Source organism: Drosophila biarmipes, chromosome 3R, assembly GCF_025231255.1.
Source record: "Drosophila biarmipes strain raj3 chromosome 3R, RU_DBia_V1.1, whole genome shotgun sequence".
NCBI lineage: Eukaryota > Metazoa > Arthropoda > Insecta > Diptera > Drosophilidae > Drosophila > Drosophila biarmipes.
This window is the reverse complement of record NC_066616.1, coordinates 19,876,275-19,894,026: the sequence shown is the minus strand read 5'-3', so window position 1 is coordinate 19,894,026 and position 17,752 is coordinate 19,876,275. Positions and strand designations below refer to the sequence as shown.

The following is a 17,752-nucleotide window of genomic DNA, read 5'->3' as shown; positions in this document are numbered from 1 at the left end:
ACAATTCGGGGGGCTAGTCGGGGTTTTATTTACACATTGCTGCTGTAATGGAAATTATCTTTGGATTTTAGTGGGGTTCGGGTTAATTTCTAATTGAAAGCACGCTGGTATTTACAGGACTTGTTATTTGGATGAAAATTTAAATACGAAAATTTAAATTTAATTTAAAAACTCAAGCTTATATGCTAATTAAATTACAACATTTTTTTGGCAAGGGAATGCCTGGAATAAATGTCTAGCATTTCTGTCTTCTTTAAAATCCCCATAAATGCGCTGCGCCTACTCTATTATTTAGGCAAATTGCCTGGAACTGTCCATTCAGGACTCTTGCAGGGATTCTCGCCCAAGCGAGAGCATTTTAAATTGGAAATAAATCAAAGGCACAAGCACCAACATATTTGACCCATCGACTGGAACTCCAAAATCTGCTGCAGGAAAAGTACAAACTCGGCAAATTCTCGCTGCTCGCACATTAAAGTTGCATTTATTTCCTGGGGAATGGTCTTTCAAGGGGGCTATATAAAGTCGGAGAGCCATATAAAAAGGGAAAAGGGAAAAGGAGGCTGCCTAATGCGGCAATTGTTAAACCAAATGCAAATAGACGTTGCAGTTGGCAGTCCCCGAAGAACTGGGGCCGCGTGCCAGGCATAAATCACTCCAATGACGGCTCCTCCTGCTGCTCCTTCTCCACCGCTCCATCCGCTCGCTGGTTCGTTTCCGTTTCCGCTTCCGCCGGAGTCTCCAGCCTCAGTTCAGAGCCCGTCTCCAGCTCCAAATCCATGCCGTACGCCTCCCTGTCGACGGTTAGTTTGGTAACGCTTTCGAGGGTTTTTATGGTTTGCATATACAGCTTCTTGGCCAACTCCTTGTCTTGGCCCGTCTCCGAACTTTCCGCAATTTCGCAGTCACTGCAATGGAGAAAAAAGGCTGAATGTTGCTAAAAAGTGGCCAACAAAGTGCTGCTAATGCGGCCAGCAGCAGCTGGAGTGGCCATGGCAACTGCCACTCACTTGAAGTACTCGCCGGTGACTTCCTTCAGCTGGGGATCGGTGGCCAGGCGGATGGCGCACTGGGCGCCCTCGTAGGCGTTCTTCATGAACAGCCACATCCACGGGTAGGTGACCGCCTTCACGCAGATGGACGACATCAGCGGGGAGCTGGAAAGTTAACCAATTATTGTACGCATTGTAAGTCAAGTTATCCGGCAACATTGCGGACGCTCTTAATAATTCAGAGCCTTTTAAATGCAGTTTTTGTTACCAAAAGAAAATCTTAAACTTCCATTAAAGCCATTTCTGGGTTTATTTAATTTTAAAAATCCCAAATGTCACAGTATATGAAACAAAATACAAAAATTATACATAATTGAACTTTGAAATATTTAAAGCATTGTAATAAATATTATAAGTGTCTTATTTTCTTAAGATTTCTATCAAAACTTATGAAATCGATTAAAAATAGTAGAATATATTTTTTATTTTTAATTTAAATTTGTATTTCAAGTTATGAAAATCAAACATAAAATATTCAAATTAACTATAAATTAATGTTAACAATTGGCAGTACATTTCCTACTTCATCCTGACATCTCAAATAATTTAATTAAGTAGAAAACTCCAAAAACCTCTTTGATTTATTTATGTAGTTTCCACAATAAATTTTGCCAGTGACGTTGTTGAATTTGCTTTGATTCAGACTATGGAAATTTTCTGAAAACTTTCAAGTTATGCCACAACTTAAAAATCAAGTTTATTGCTAAACTTTCTGTTTATTATTCAAAGCAGATTCCGTATTCAATTAAATAGTTAAATCCCAGTTAAGTTTGGTAAAAAGTTTGTACTAAATCTGGCCTCTTAAGGAAATTTCAACAATTCCTTTTTGGTTCATTGTTTTAATGACATTTTCAATTGGGGCGATAAGGGCGGCAGCACCTCCAGATGTCCTCCATTCAACTCAGCCGCTCAAACGTTGATCTCCAGCTTTTGGCCATCTCGGCAGCTGGGCGTGGGCCAATTCCAGCGACTGAGCTCAACGAGTTGTGCGAAATGGCCACCCTCGACCCAGCATCCAAGCATTTCTTTCAACCTCTCTTTTTACTCGATACACTGAGAAAAACATCAATATTTATCGAAAATATCATATTTTGTTTAAAATGATACGAATGAAATTGGTGCTTAAAAAAGACATTTTGCATTTGTATACTGTGAGTGTGACGGCAGAGAATGCTAAGTTTTATTGAATTTAATACCTCTCTTAAGGGGGAATGTTGAAGTTTAAATATAATAGGAACTAAACTGGTGTTAAGAAATTAAATTTTGATTTTGCACACTGTGCGTGTGGCGGCAGAGAATGCTTTTCAACGCTGATTTAAACATATGAAATGTATACAAATTAATATACATATTTTTTAATAGCAAATATTACATTGTTAATATGAAATTTTAGTAATAAGATACAACATTTTAAATAAAGATATTTAAAATATTTTAAGTTGTAGAGAGCATTTTTCTTTGTGTGCTACTGATGCTGCCTTTTCAGGAAGGATTACGAACTTGCGCACAATTTGCTTAGCTGTCGTTGTTAATGCTTTGCGCCCTCGTTTGCCGCTTTCCTTTTGTTTTTCCAGGCGGGCAACGAACGATGAACGCAGAATGCTGAACGGTGAGCAAGTTCACCGACACTTGAACACGATAAAACGATAAATAAATAATTAATGCGTTTAACTTTTCCATTTACGCTTTTTCCGTGACTTGAGCATTAACTGCTTTTCATTTTCATTCATTTCATAGTACGCACAGATACGGGCGACGCATAAAAGCGCTAGCATGTGGTTCTAGTGGTGGGAAGTAGTCTATGTATAAATTTAGTTATTTCTAGGTGCATCATAAGATATATAGTCTAGGTAGGTTTTATTATTGATAAATATGTCTCGTTTTTTACTGCATTTTTAGTGATTTATTGTTATTCTTTTTGTTTGAGGAATACTTTTAATTTTTTAAACTCAATTTACGATTTGGAGGATGGACTGATGCCTGTTATTTACTTTTCATTAGTTAAATTATCAGGCATTATTTTTACTAGGTAAATGGATTTTTTACTTGTTAAAAGCAGTACCTCTCCCATCACTGAGGATGAATTGGTCTGACCTGGCCCTAGGAGCCTCCCTCTGACCCCATGGCGCCTCCTTTCTCCCCCAAAGTTAAATCTCCTTGCCCCGGGTCGAGGCTGGTGTTGATTCCATTCATCGTTTTACGCCAGCGTTTTCCTAGATACGAGTATCTGTCCTTGCGTCCCCCGACCCCCTGCATCCCTTTATTTAACCCCAAGCCCCACCCCCACTGGTTGCATTTTTAAAGTGCATAGAAAGCTGCAGGGGCTGCAGATGGTTGGCTGGGAAAAATGGGATAAAAGTGTAAAACAAAAATAAATGTGTGTGCCCGGGTCGCGTGGCTTAGACTCGGGGGCTACTCTCTAGATTCATTGATTAATGGCTGTTTGCAAAGTATAGTCAGGAAATATGGGAGGGCTTAGAAGAGTGGATAAATTTCACGGATAAAATTGGGAAAGTAATTCCTGTGGCAGCTTCGTTGACATTTCATTAAAAATAGGTAAGATATTATCGTTGTAGAAATTATAGAGTAATAATAATAAAAATAATATACGTTTATTGTTATTAAAAATTAGTTTCCATGAATAAAAAGTATAGGCAAATACTATCTTTTGATGTCTGAACTTAAACTTCAGTAAACCATAAAATATCACGTATACGCCACCGAGCAGTCTGATATGCTCCCACCTTTTATGGGCCACCGCCTGGTGGGTGGGATTGAAAAATTTCTGCCTGACTCGCTAAGCTGCCGTGGTGCAAAGTTCATTTAAAGCGCCGACCTGCAGCACCTGCTATTACCAACGAGGAAAACCTTTTCGCCGAACGTGTGAGTGCGCTGCCGGCCAAAGGAAAAAGCGCAGCAAAATGGCTTGAAAAGGAAAACGAGCATGGCTTTTTCCGAGTATTTTCCCTTAATACCACAATAGATGGGCCACGGGCGGAAATTGAATCCACTCTGGGGCAAAAATTAATAGCGTATACGCTGAGTTAATTGTTTTTATTGGACAGCGTTTTGGGCGGATGAGGGTTAGTGTGCCCTTCTGGCTATTATGTTATTAAGGTTTTACACATAGGTGCTCTGTTGTCATTATTTTGGTTTTAAATTGGCTACTTTCAATGTTTTTATATTTACTAAATTATTTAAACTCAAATTAAAGTTGATGGTTATACCTGACCAATAAAAACTGCAATCAAAACGAAGTAAATCCTTAAATTCCGATCAGCTATGTAAATTTACCACCATCAAGTGGATAAAAGGCAGCAATAAATCAGATCTGATGCGAGACCATAAACTGACCTTCCTGCCAAGAAGATGCAGTTCAAAGCAGCCAGATGATAAGCGTTCGGGCCACAGTCTCGAGAGCCCAGCAGGTATCAGTTTTTCAATCAATGGCAGCTGGGAAAAACGCCCGACGAGTGTCAGGAAGTGGGCGATGGGACTTGCAGGGTCTGGGTGAGGATGACAGCTGCTTCAGCACTTTTGCAGTTGCCAACGAAAGTCAGAGTTATCTGCGATATGAATAGTGCATGGTATATACTTTATAGCCCGCTATGGTGTAGCATGTCAGAGGGCGTGGGAGTGGTGTGTAAGTACAACAGAAGTTCAATTTGGCGCTACAAAGTCTGTAAAAAGAAAATCTACTTGCAAAGGCAAAACATGTAACAGAATGCAGCAGCAAAAAGCACAACAGGGAGACATCCGATGGACAGGAAGCCAATGCAAGCTACAGGCACTTGGAAAAATGACGGTTTTAAAGGGAAGATGGAGATTAAATAAATAATTCATTTATAAAGATTGATTTTTTAATTTAGTAATCCAACAATAACTAGATTAGTTTACCATAAAATATTTGTTTAATATAAAACCTTTATTTAAAGAAACATTTTAAGATATGCTAAAAATAGATTAGCTTTATCTTTATCAATATCGTATATCATAACCAATATTCTTTACAAAGTTTTGTTAAAAACTATGAATTTTTCAATGAAGTACCCGAGAAACTTAGCTCCTAAATCAATTAAAAATTATAAAAACTACTTGAAAAATCCCTAGAAATCCTCTGAGTGCCCCCCATGTGCACCAAGCAGTTCCCATACATCCAAGCGGCGGAACCCAACTCACATCCACCTACATGTACAGCCACTTGATGTCGCTTCCGCTGTTCATTTGCTGTTTTATTACCGCTGCCCGCAGCAGTTGGCCAAGTTTTGGGTCGAGAGGGGCGGGCTCTTGGCCACTAGAGGTGAGCATGTGTTTTATTTCGTTTAATTTGTTTTGGCTTTCTGTTGTCCTTGTTTGAGACAAATACAATACAACTTAATTGAGCAATTTTTGTTGAAACCGCAAACAGATTATAAACGTGTTACAGATATTTTTGAATGTCTAAATTCATTTATATTTTATTTTGACAGCTGTCTAAGAAGTAGTATGAAAGTATTAAATAGTTTTAATCTTTAATAGATTCCTTTGGGTCCATTATATAAGTATCTGAAGGCAACCTTTTTTCATTTAAAGTACAGAATAATATTCATTTATATCAAGACAAATTCCTCTAGAATATTGCAAAGAAATTTCAAACCATATTCAGGCATTTAAAAAATAATATTTTTTCATTTTCCTTGCTTCTTTTCTTACAGACTTTTGTAATTATTTAAATGAAATATGTATACTATACATTATTCATAATAACAGAAGCTGTTCCCATCTCTAAGATATAATTTGTGACTCATCGGCCTGCTGCTTCCGTTGTTCTTGGCGCTGCGCCTGGGTCACGTGCCGTGCCTATAGGAGCAGGCCTCCACATCCCCACTCCCATCCACCACCTCCCTGGCCATGTCCATGCCCGTGTCCTTGTCCACACCGCCAAGCCACCTCCACCTGTCAAGGTGCTGCGTTTTATGTCCAAATGATTTGTACGCTAGCCAAGGCATTTGATTTCCCTGCCTTCTTCCAGTTTTTGCCCATTTCAGGGCACTTTTTGCTGCCGTATTGTTATGGCATTTTGCAAATTGTAATGACGCATGTTAACAATGTTTCTGCTTCGGCAGGGAAATGGAACTGGGACTGGGAAATGGGAAATGGAGCTCAAGCCGGGTAGTTAAACTTGTACATATGCAGACAGTACAATTTGTGTCCTATGATGGATTATGCCTTCCTGGCTTCTGACAGTCCAACTTTTGCTTCTTTCGGTTGGAGTTCGCAGTTCGGAGCAGAGGAGAAATGTATCTAAAATCGTTGGCTCTTTTACATCATTTATTGCCATTGAATTGTGTAATTTGTTGGACGTGCTGGTCGTGTTAACAACTAGCAACTGTGGGCGTTTGTATCTGTGCGAGTTACACACTCGAGCACCTGCTCCATTGTCCCCGGCTGAGTGGGTCCTCTCCTGCTGTTCCGGCCACCCATTGTCCTGGCCAAGGACCCCCAAATCCCCATTTACATGTGTTGGCCGCATGTGCGAACAGGGCTTTATTAACAGGCCCATAATAACTCACAAACTCAATGGTCGTTGGCCGATGTTTAATCTGCTGGCCTTATCTAAAATGTCTAAATCATCTCGAATGTGGGCAATGTAACCACTTGAAAAGTACTTTATTAGCTTAATTGCCAAAGAAATTACTTAAAATGGTCCCCCTTTACTTCATGTTATTTATTACTCACTAAAAACCATATACCTTTTAGTTCTAACTTTGCCAATCCCTTTCATCTTTTTTCTAACTTTAAAAGAAATTAATCAAGATGTTTATCGCGACAAAAAAGTGGGGATAGGTTTACGCGCTTGAATAAATAAATCAGAGTGCCTCATCCCCAAAAACTCGCCCCCGCTGGACACTCTGAATAGATGTATTTCCTGGGAAATCATTTCGTATTCAGGGTCGGCCAGCCAGCCCTCTGTACCAGCACATTGTCGGCAAGTTCTAATTTATAACTGCCAAAAAAAGGAAGCCGGGCAAGAACAAGCGAAAACTTTTGTGCCAGCTTAGAGGGCATCAATAAATTTCGCATTAATTCTGGTCCCATCATTAGGAGACTGGGCCCGGACATGTTCATGTTCATGGCCGGCAGTAAGTTCACAGTGTGCCACCGACTTGATGCTGGACATCAGAGATGCCATGGCCTAATTCTAATGGTATGGAGGAAAAATAGGCAATGTATCAATTTTTAAATAAATTTTTGCATACTTTTGGACACCTTTTAAGATTCGTATATTCAAAATACCGTTAAGAAATGTTTTCCAAATATATAATTCTATTCCTAACTAAAATCTAAACGAAAAAAAGTAGTTAATACATATATTTGATATTAAAAAATATTTTGTTCGCTTAAAATGTTGTATAAAAGATTCTCTATTTGAAATGTCAAACATATGTTAAGCAGAGTATAAAAACGTTTAAGTTAAACAATAAATATAAGTGAAGTTTTAACTAATTGCTAAACAAAAAAATCAGGATGCCTCTAACCAAAACCTGTAGTTCCATGGGATGTGCTATATGTGGGGTATAATATCTTCCTGAGTCGCTCCGAAAAGGAATAAATCTTTTCGGTAAAAAGTCGAGCTGCCAACACAACTGGCGGCATCAGCAGCGTCAACAGAGGCGAACGTAGGGGAACTCTAGCTGTCACCGGGGTGTGTGTCTGGGTCATAACTCAAAGGGACGTCGTGGCGGGGCAAGCGGTCAAAGTTGACCCCAACGGAGCCTGGCCAAAAGTAGGACCCGAGCTTGACCCGCCGCCGTTTCAATTGCGCCCGACCCGCGTCTCTGACTTGGCCGCTTTTAATTACCGCATTTCACTTTTACCCAGCATCCCTCTCCCCCTCTCTTTCTTTCTATGTGAGTCTGTCTCCCTCTTTTTTGGCGGCTGTGCCACTCGATGGCAGCTCATCTGCATTTGATGATGAGCTGTGGGCGTGGCTGGGTGAAAGTTCATTGCAGCTGTTGTCATTTGGCTCTGGCTTCGCAGTTTGCCAAATGTTGTTGCTCTCTACACTGCGGCAAAAAGCGTTTTACATTGTGTTTCATTTGTTTTCTAAAATATCTCAATAAAATATAAAGAAAAATACTGTTGCATACTTTTGGATACATTTTAAAGATGTTTCACATTGTGACACATAAATCAATATAAAAAAAGGGGTTTATAAAAATAATGTTGCATACTTTTAGACACCTTTACATTAAAAAATGTTTAGATCTTTGAACTTTAGTGGTTATTTTCTTTTGCTTTCTATTGACAAATGACGGAGTGAAAAAATTACAAGTTCAGTAAAAAGTATACTTAGAAAATAAGGATTTTTTTTTCAGTGCCCTGCTGATGTGGCTGTTGATGGCTGTTGTTGCTGACATTTTGTCCTTCCGCAATTTGCAACTGTTTCTCGTGTTTGCACGTCCTTTTCTGTGTATTGTGCAAATGCCCTTCTTCGGCTTTCGGCTTTTTCTCACAGAATCGCAACTAATTTGCATGCCTTAAAAACGGATTTAGAAACAAAATGTAGAGCCCCCATTCTGGCATATTGTTATGCTCGAACATGTTAGCCTAAGTGTTGCCAACTAATGGTAAATCGTGTAGCCCGAAAATCGATGGCAACCAGAAATGACCATGAGTCGTAATGAGTTTCTGCGTGTGTTTCTTGGTTTGCTCCCTCTAATACCTCTGTTTTGGTGACTGTATTTGAATAAGGAATATTTAAAAATATAACTTAAATAAATTTGAATTCCTAGCTTGTTGCTCATCAAATTCCAATTCGGATGCCCTCTTAAAATATTTCTTGTTTTCACGTTCTCACATGTTATCCACTTTGTTGCTCCCACATGCCCTTGCAATCTAATACCCATTTTCCCTGGTTGCATTTAGGCCGGCTTTCGGTATTTGACCAACTCATTTGGAATTTCCAAATGAATTTGGCCTTCGGTTGAAATGTGTTACCTTGATGCTGTTGCCAAAAAAAAGGGGGTTTCCATTTCGAGCCACGCCCGAAAGACTTGGCAACTTTTTGATTGCATCAAAACGAGACGCCCCCTCAACCTCAAAGATACATAGATACAAAGTCGGGCAGATAGAGATGGAAGGAGGGGATGGGTAGGTGGGACAGGGAGACGGAGACGGAGACAAAACTAGCTTTGCTTAATGAAAGTGCAAAAGTTGTCTTTGGCGCGGCCACGAAATGAGCTTAAAATTTAGTTAGAGTTTCAGTTGCATTTTGCTCTTTACACTTTGTCCCGGTTTCGTTTGAATTTCAATTTGGGTTGCGGGCTTTTCGGGCTCTCCTTGGTTAGTTTGGTCTGGGTTTTGGGGTCTGGGAACCCCTTCCCGATTCCCTCGAACGGGTCTTACTTGGTCCTACTTACTTGCGAAAATGGCGGGTTCCACGGACGAGTCCTGGGGTGCAGCAGTTGACCGTGACCGAGGTACCTGTGGGGAAATTAGCGGATTTTCGTTACTTCTTCTCGGAAAACAAGATTGCGCAGTGAATGCATTAATTATTCACAGTGCAAGCTATGCAAAATGCTGGGCACTGCACTGGGAGAAAAGTGCAAGGAATAACTACTACAATAAATAAACAAATAAAATAATACTAAATATAAGTAATATAACACAAAACAAATATTAAATAATTAAAGAAATATAATTGGTGTTCTATACTTGTAGAATTTTGTGTTGTTTTTTTTCTTGACATCTATAGAGTATTATATTCAATACAAAGAAATGGTTTTCCCTAGAATAAGAAGTAATTATAAAATAAAGTTGTTTACAAAAAAAAAATGTTTTTTTTCCATTAAGAAGAATTGTAAATAGATTAATATTTTAAAATGTTTTATTTTCAAAATTCCAAATAATTTCCCAGAAAGAAACAAATTTTTTTTCATTGAAAAATAATTTATATTGAAAAAGTCAAAGAAAAGTTCAAGAGCAGTGAAGATATGAACTCATTAATTACATTTTTCCGGCCTAATGAGCACTAACCGAGCAATTGAGATAGCCCGAAAAAACGGTTCCTCCGAGTGCAGTTTTTGGTTCTCTTGGGAGGAGCCCAAAGGGAGAACCCCTCCATCTGACCCACAACTTTCGGCACTTACCTTTCAGTTCCCTGGCCAACCAACGGGTGGCCAGCAGGACGCAGAGCTTGGAGTGGGCGAAGGCTTCGCGGGCGTGGAACTTGACCGACCAGGTGCCCACGTTCAGCGGATCGTCGAAATCGATTTTGGCCCCCTGATGGGCGTGGGCCGAAACGAAAATGATGCGTCCTTGCGCGGAGCGATGCAGGTGCGGCAGCAGGAGGTGGGTCAGCAGGAAGGGGGCCAGGTAGTTCACCTGGCAGTGCCGCTCGAAGCCATCCTCCGTGGGCACCTGGGTGTTGGCGAAGACCACGCCGGCATTGTGCACCAGCACATCGATGCGCTCGAATTCCGCCATCAGCTGGCCGGCGAAGTGATGGACACTGCGCAGCGAGCACAGGTCCAAGTAGCGGGCCTCCACGCAGTACCTATCCGCCGGATTGTCATCCGGATCCGTCGCACTCAAGGGGGTGCGGCAGCCGAGCTCCCGCTTGATTATGGCCGCCGCCCGTTCGCCGGCCTGAAGATTGCGGCACGCCAGGATTATCCGGCCACCTCGACACGCCAGAGCCTGGGCAATTTCATAGCCTATGCCGCCATTGCCGCCGGTGACCACCACGATTTGCTCCTTGATTTGATTATCGTTCGGACAGCGCTGGCCGCTCATTAAGGTCCTGGCATGCGGGTAAAGGATACAGATTAGACGGCGGGTGGCCAAGTGGGGAAGGGGGCGGGGCCGGGAGAGTTGGTGGGAGTGGCATCCGGCATGTGGCCTGTGGTTTATGGTTCGCTTAATGACGTCCTGCATCCTCGCCGCGTGTGTGCACTCAGCTAAATTTACGACGTGGTCTTCAAAATTCAGGGGGGGCCAAAAAAGGAACCTTATTGAGCGCCAAATTTATTTTAATTTAACATTTCTAATTGTTTAAATTCAAAACAATAATTTCTTAATCTCATGTTAAAATTCTACTTGCCTAACTGTCAGGAAGATAACCTGAAGTTAAATTTTTACGGGTGAAAAAAATTGTTTCCTCGAAGTGATGCTAATTTGACAAACAGCAAAACCTTACAGAGTTTTTTAGCTATCCAATTTCATAATAACATAATCCAGAGTTAATAGTTTCGCTAAAAAGCAACATAGCTCAATGGGAAAGTTATTATAGCATTGTGAAGCCGGGCCTCTATATACTATCTTTCCAGTAAAAAGATTTATAAAGGATTTATAAATTTATCCCCTACATATTAAACAACAAATTTATTTCTTCAAAATTGTAGTTTCGATCTTATGTTTCTTTAAGTGCTTGGTTCAGCTCATTTATCGAGGATGATGGAGGAATATTGTCGGAGGTTTGGCTTATTGATAGGCGTTAATGGAATCAGCGTGCCCATTTGCATAAGCCAACCTGAGGGCATTTTGTGATTTAACCAACTCCGACCACTCATTTTCAACTCCAATAAATTCGGCGAGTGTGTGTTAATTTATTTAATTTCAAGCCCCAGGAAACAAAATGGCATTAGCCCAACCCGGCTATTTAATTGACTAATTAGTATTTATTTCTTGATTTCCAATGCAGCGCAACATGTTAGCAAACTTCCACATAAACAGGTAACTATAGGGTCAATCACAATTGGAGTCAATTATTTCGCATGGCAGAGTTCTAATTCGTTTCCAATTCGTTTAATTGCATTTTATGTTCGTTAGTGCTGTTGTGTTGAAACTTGAGCTTTGCACAATTTAAATAAAGTGCATACATGTTAACACATTTGAAAATTAGCAACCTATTTAGTAATTAGGCACTTATGGAACGAAGCTTTAAAATATTACATTTAGTTAGATAAGAGCCCTATTTTAATGGCTTACTCTCCCACCATCGAAGCCACTTGAAGTTCTGCAGCTTGCAGTCAGCTATTTCCTCTATAATCTTCACCACATTCCATTTGCTCCACTTCATTTAGCAGAGACTTATTTTGGCACTTAGCTCTAAGTTTTCCGCGCCATCCTTCATTTTGGAATTCATTTGGCATTTCATTTACTTTGAGCCCAACTTGCGCAAATCCACTTTGTAAATATTTGGCGGTGGTGCAGGCGGAGGGCCTGGGACTGAAAGAAGGGGGATGCTGGAGTGCCATATTGCAGTCGCTTCCATTTCCGCTTCCGCTTTTTCGGCTTATACTAACACCTGCAACTGCGAAACGACAGATAGCAAGGGGTCACAAAAAACCGCGAAGCTCGCAGAGCGAAGGAACAACAAAAACGGGAATGTAAGAGGGCTAGTTATTATCAAGACATTGGGATACCCTGTGAAAATATACATTTCTGGGGGATTTTTCATTTGAACAGAATTTACTCAAAAAAGTGCTATTATTTTTAAACAATTTATAATGATTAAAAATATTAAAAAGTGTAGTAATTTATTGGGATTTTTTGGATTAAAAGATCTCAAATCTAAACTGAACTTTTTTTGTAATAATATTCCCCTGAGTGTTTAACATAGTTACAATAATACCATTAAAATTCTCACTTTTTCCTCTTTTGCTTGCATAGTAAATAACTTTATCCAACTGTAATTTGTCTAGATCACAATGTACTCTAAAAAAGGACTACCCTCAAAAGAGAAAATGGAAATAATCTTCAGATATTACATATTATCCGGGTCTTTCCTGCAACACTGCTCTGGCACTTCCTCTTCATTTCTCCACCGACTCTGTATGAAATCCACTTAAAAAGTTTTTCGCGAACACTGAAAGGGGGGGGAGTTTTCACTGGGGCTGCTGCGACATTTATTTACGTGTGTCCGAGGCGAAAGTTTTTATGCCCCAAATGGGTGCGCGGCGGGGATGTGGGGTGGGGGTGATAAAAACGGGGGAAAAAAACACAGTTTCCGTTGACTCATCGCACTCACCGCACCGTAATCACAATGCCCACCGCGAGGGCCGCTATCGTGGGCCACCACGTGGCGAAGGGATCCGCCTCCTCGAACATGGTCAGCAGTCGCTCCATCCTCGGCTGCTTCCTTGGGTGTGCTTCCCTGTGGTGGTGCTGCACTGGCTCACTTTCTTCCTGTCCCTGCTGCACTTTCTCCTCCCGGCTATCGATGAATGAATCTGTGACGTCGTCTGCACGGCACAATCGTTGAAAGCCAACTGAACGGGATCCGTAGTAATAGTAATAAATTATCTTTGCGTGGTCACCCGCTGGGCGCAGCATAAATGTGTGCACATACGCGTAAGTACAGTGAGGACTCGCTAAAGGAAAAGCTGAGATTTTATATGACAAGTTGTCAGCAGTATGGAATTTAAATATTTTAAATATAATAGAGTATATAACTATATTTAGTTAAGCTATAATACATGTTAATATGTACAAATATAAAGACGGTACAATTAAAAAAGGTATGGTCAAGACTATGAAATTCAAATATTTCAAATATAATAAAGGTAACTTCTTTGTAAATGTTGCATATTCGTTTTCTCAATGCCTATCTTTTTTAAAATACTAGAAAAAATTTAGTTTGTATATTGAATTAGTGTTTAATATTTTTATTAAATGTTAAAATAAGGTTTTCAGGAAAATTCGTTATAAGGCCAAAGATATTTATACAATTTTTTTTGTTTGGGCTTATAAATTTAAAAAAATTAAGTAATAACCTTTTTTAAATTTCTGAAAAATTCCTAAAAACTTAAGTCTTACTTAGCGAGAGTTTCCTGTTTAAATGCGGGCTTGGGAGAGGATCCACTCACATTTGAGCGCGGATTTGCAGAGCCGGCGAAGAAGATGTCGTTGACAATTGAATTTAAATGACCACCCTGATTCCTCCCCTTCACCATTTTGCGCCCCTTGAAACCTCACCGGCATATTTTCAATTTACATAAATGCTTGTTGCGCGGCATACGAAATGAGTGCTGTCCCCTAGCTCCTCATTTTCCTCCCACCTTCGGGGTTTTTCCAGTTTTTCCACCTGTCGTCGTTTTTAAGTTTAGGTGCAAATTTGCACAAGCCGCAATAAAAGAACGTGAGAGGGTCGGCAAATTCTGCTCGCTATTTACACGCGTTTTCCATTTTTTAATTTGTGTTTTTATTTCGCTTTTCAGCCATTTTTTCTCGCACTTTTTCCTGCGGTTTACGCATTCGGTTAGCATATTTTTTTGTATGTGAAAACGCAGACTAATGTGATTCAATTAATCTTCCGGGGGTTCTTCTCGAAGCTCGCACTTTTTTCGCCAGCACTTGAATTTATTGTATATCCTCACAGACTGTGTGGCCACAAATTTAAATTATCCTTTAACAGCTTTTGTGAAGATAAGAAAAAGGTGAAATATTGTCCTAGTTATTAGAATAGTGATTGTTTTAAAATTATTATATTTAATTCTGATAATTATGCAACACATTGCTAGAGAAATGTTTAAAAATTATTTCACGAAAATAACTCCACAGGCTAATAACTGGTGAATGCAATATCACTAAATCAATTATGAAAATATGGCTATTTTATTGAGTAATTGCCCAACGTCCCTAAAGTGGGAAATTTAATTACCTCCAAATGATAATTGTCAATGGTTGCAGAGCTGTGTGTTTCAACAGTTTATACTACTATACTAATCAATGCAAAATAATTGAGTGAATACAATTGTCTGTCGTGTGTAAATAAATTAGTTGTTGGATATTTATTATTCACACTTGATAATGTTTATGTTTAGTATAAATAAAATGAGATAAAAATTGCTTGCTGAAAATGAAATGATTTTCCATATTCCATTTTCTGTTAACATAAAGCTTTAAAGTTGACTGAACTTCACCCTAAAAAATACAAACCTATAATGTTCCACGCCCTTATTCACCTGGGCACACAGTGTCCGAATTTATTGCCCTGAAGAGATCTCGGCGGAGGGCCATCATCATCATTCGTTCGCCGGCTCTGTGGAAATGCCATTCATTGCAGTCCATTCCGTTCCACCCTCTCACCCTTTGAAACTTCAATTCAATTACAACGCATCCATAAAACATGCCGGCAGCTAAATATATATTTTTCGAGTAATTTAGTCCGCAGCTCACAGACTACCAGCGTCGAATGTAGTTGTCATGGCCCCTATGGGAGCTGTGGAAAGTGCACTCCATGCACTTTACGCCTCCGCACTCGCAGTGCGTTGTTTCCACTTCCGGTTTAACAATTGATTGAACAGCATCCCAATACATGGGGGCTATCGTAATACCCATCCGCATCTCCATCCCCATACCCATCCGCACTGTGAAATAAATGAAATTGCACACTCAAATGGATCTTTGTACGTGTATTAATACTTTTGTTATATTTCTCGCTTCTTTTATTGAACGTTTCGTCAATTTACATACTCTGGTGTCTAATGTAGCCTATGTTTTTGCCAAATTTGCATATTTGCATTTCAATTTTCATCTGCGTTGCCTTTCGTGTCTCGTGTTTCGATTCGATTCGATTGCGGTTTTTTATTGTTACTTTAAGTGTGGTTTTAGTCGTTTGCTTTAGCTAGTTGGTTTTCGCTCAGACAGTGTTTTTCCCATTAATTGTTAATGCTAACTGGTAAATTGTTTCAGATATTATGCTTCTTGCCTTGATGTGCGTGTACTTATATGCGTGTGTGTAGTGTTTCCGTGTGGTAGTGACTGTACGATAGATAGATAGATAGATATAGTATCTGCGTATTTGGTTTAGATTTGCGTGGAACTTTTTCGTTTCGTCTGCAAAATATAGTAGCTTCCATAAGCGAAGGTGCATGAGTTTAATGTCTCTATGTCTTTGTGTTAATTGGTATACGTATGGACAGTGCGTTTCATAAATAAAATTATCAATATAGGGAACAAAATAGATAAATATTCTATTCCTAAAATATAGGTTATAAAATATGTATTCTGTAAAGGAAAAATAAATAAAAATGTCTAAACGTTTTCTAAGTGTAGGTTCTAAAATGTATATAAATATTCAATCTTAACTTTTGGTAACTTAGAATATTAAAATTGTGATCTGTTTTATAAAGTATACCTTTGAAACGCACTGTATGTGTTGTTATCTTACTCTATATCGCTCAGTTATATAAAGATAGCTAAAGCATCTTGTTCGTGTGTTCAAGTAGCCTATGTACAGATGATATCGAATTCATTTTAATAACAAATCATCGTTTAACAGAAATTTAGTAACAATGTAAACATTTTAAGATTCGCTAAGAATTATCAAACATACTTTGTTTTGTTTTCATTCATCTTTTGCTTTGTGGTTTTTCCTTTTAAAATTAGTATCACTAACAAGCTTTTGTTTTATATTTGCCATGCTGCGGGTGGTGAACAGAGTGTCGCGCCCTTCTGGGGTCCTCAAAACCAGTTCCTATCACCACCCCCAACATCTTGCCAATGTCTTATGTCTTCGATCTACTTTAGTTCAGTTTGTGTGTGTGTGGTTCGTTCAATTGTGTGTTCTGTGTTTGACTTGTTACTAAAGTTAAAGTTTTACTTTTGCTTGGTCGTCAATTGTAAATATATATAATCATATTCATAGGCATAGAATTTGTAGTATCTATCAATAGGTATATGTAATCGTATATACGCACAACTAATCCCAAGAACCTATGCGGTATTGCAACTCTCGTTTCCTATACAATTTGAAAAACGTCCCCGAACTCTTGGGGCTATGGGTGATATCTACTTAGAGCTTACTCCTAGGAAAAGCCAACTGCCGCGCCCGTCTTACCCATTTAAGTATGTATAAATGATTTACAAGCTAGAGATTGTAAATTTATGCTACGTAAAGTTGAAAAGGACAATAAAAATAATCTCTGGAATATTTACAGCGGACTTCTAGGGTGGGCGGGGGTCTCTGGTTTTCGGGTGGATATGTGGGAGCTACCGGGGTGCTATCATTATTGCCATCATGGCCTCGACGTATGCATACTAAACTGGAAAAATGTTTTGCAATATATTTGTGTATGAATAAATTCCGCTTCTCCACGCTCGGAACTCCGTGTGTTTTGCTTTTTTGTTTTTGCTCCTGTTGATGTTCAACTTTATTTGATGTTGTCAACTTTTTGTGTTGCGCTTGTCCGCAGAAATTGTTATTAATAATTTATTGATACAACAATTTGTGATATTTTTAGAATCGTTGCGTGCCATTCAATTTATTTATTTATGCATTTTTAGTGTCCCGACCGGGGCCATCAATTTTACCTAGCTCGCGCGTCCATAGTTAATCGATTCTGATGCTGGCAATGTGCGGATTTGGTTATATACTATGTACAAATTGTTCTAATGTCCAGTTTCGCTGATTTATGCTGCGCTGCCGCTGTTGGATTTCCAATTTGTAGCTGCTGGTCGGGCTGCGCTCACAAGGCCGATATTAGGGTCATAAAATCTGCAAATAGCGAAGCGAGCAAGTATGAAAATTAGATTAGCGGTCGTCATGGCTGCAGCAAAGCAAATACATAATTCCAGAGTCTGTCGATAACGCTCGATTGATTCGGCGCTGTTTGTTTTGCATATGGGTTCAATGAGTACCATGGTCAGGGGAAATATTCAATTTGCGGTCGAAACTCGAACCACTTATTTAAATTCCACTGTTAAAGTCTTCC

The 17,752-nt window shown here is 39.4% G+C and overlaps 2 protein-coding genes across 3 annotated transcripts in view; both read right to left on the bottom strand.

Annotated features, from left to right (window-relative positions):
* Window positions 1–455: 455 nt before the first annotated feature.
* On the bottom strand, window positions 456–13,289 carry LOC108023587 (retinol dehydrogenase 13). The gene is made up of 5 exons (XM_017093189.2): window positions 13,066–13,289; window positions 10,184–10,836; window positions 9,455–9,518; window positions 1,011–1,157; window positions 456–908 (listed from the first exon to the last, which is right to left on the bottom strand). Exons 1-5 carry the CDS (start codon window positions 13,161–13,163, stop codon window positions 653–655), a joined length of 1,218 nt encoding a protein of 405 aa, XP_016948678.1. The 5' UTR covers window positions 13,164–13,289; the 3' UTR covers window positions 456–652.
* A 2,147-nt stretch (window positions 13,290–15,436) lies between these two features.
* Window positions 15,437–17,752, bottom strand: part of LOC108025177 (patj homolog) — a 31,715-nt gene continuing 29,399 nt past the window's right edge. For both annotated transcript variants that reach the window (XM_017095489.3, XM_044095505.2), the window contains one exon: window positions 15,437–17,535. The gene's annotated coding sequence lies outside the window, so the exon portion shown is untranslated. The remainder of the gene's footprint in view (window positions 17,536–17,752) is intronic.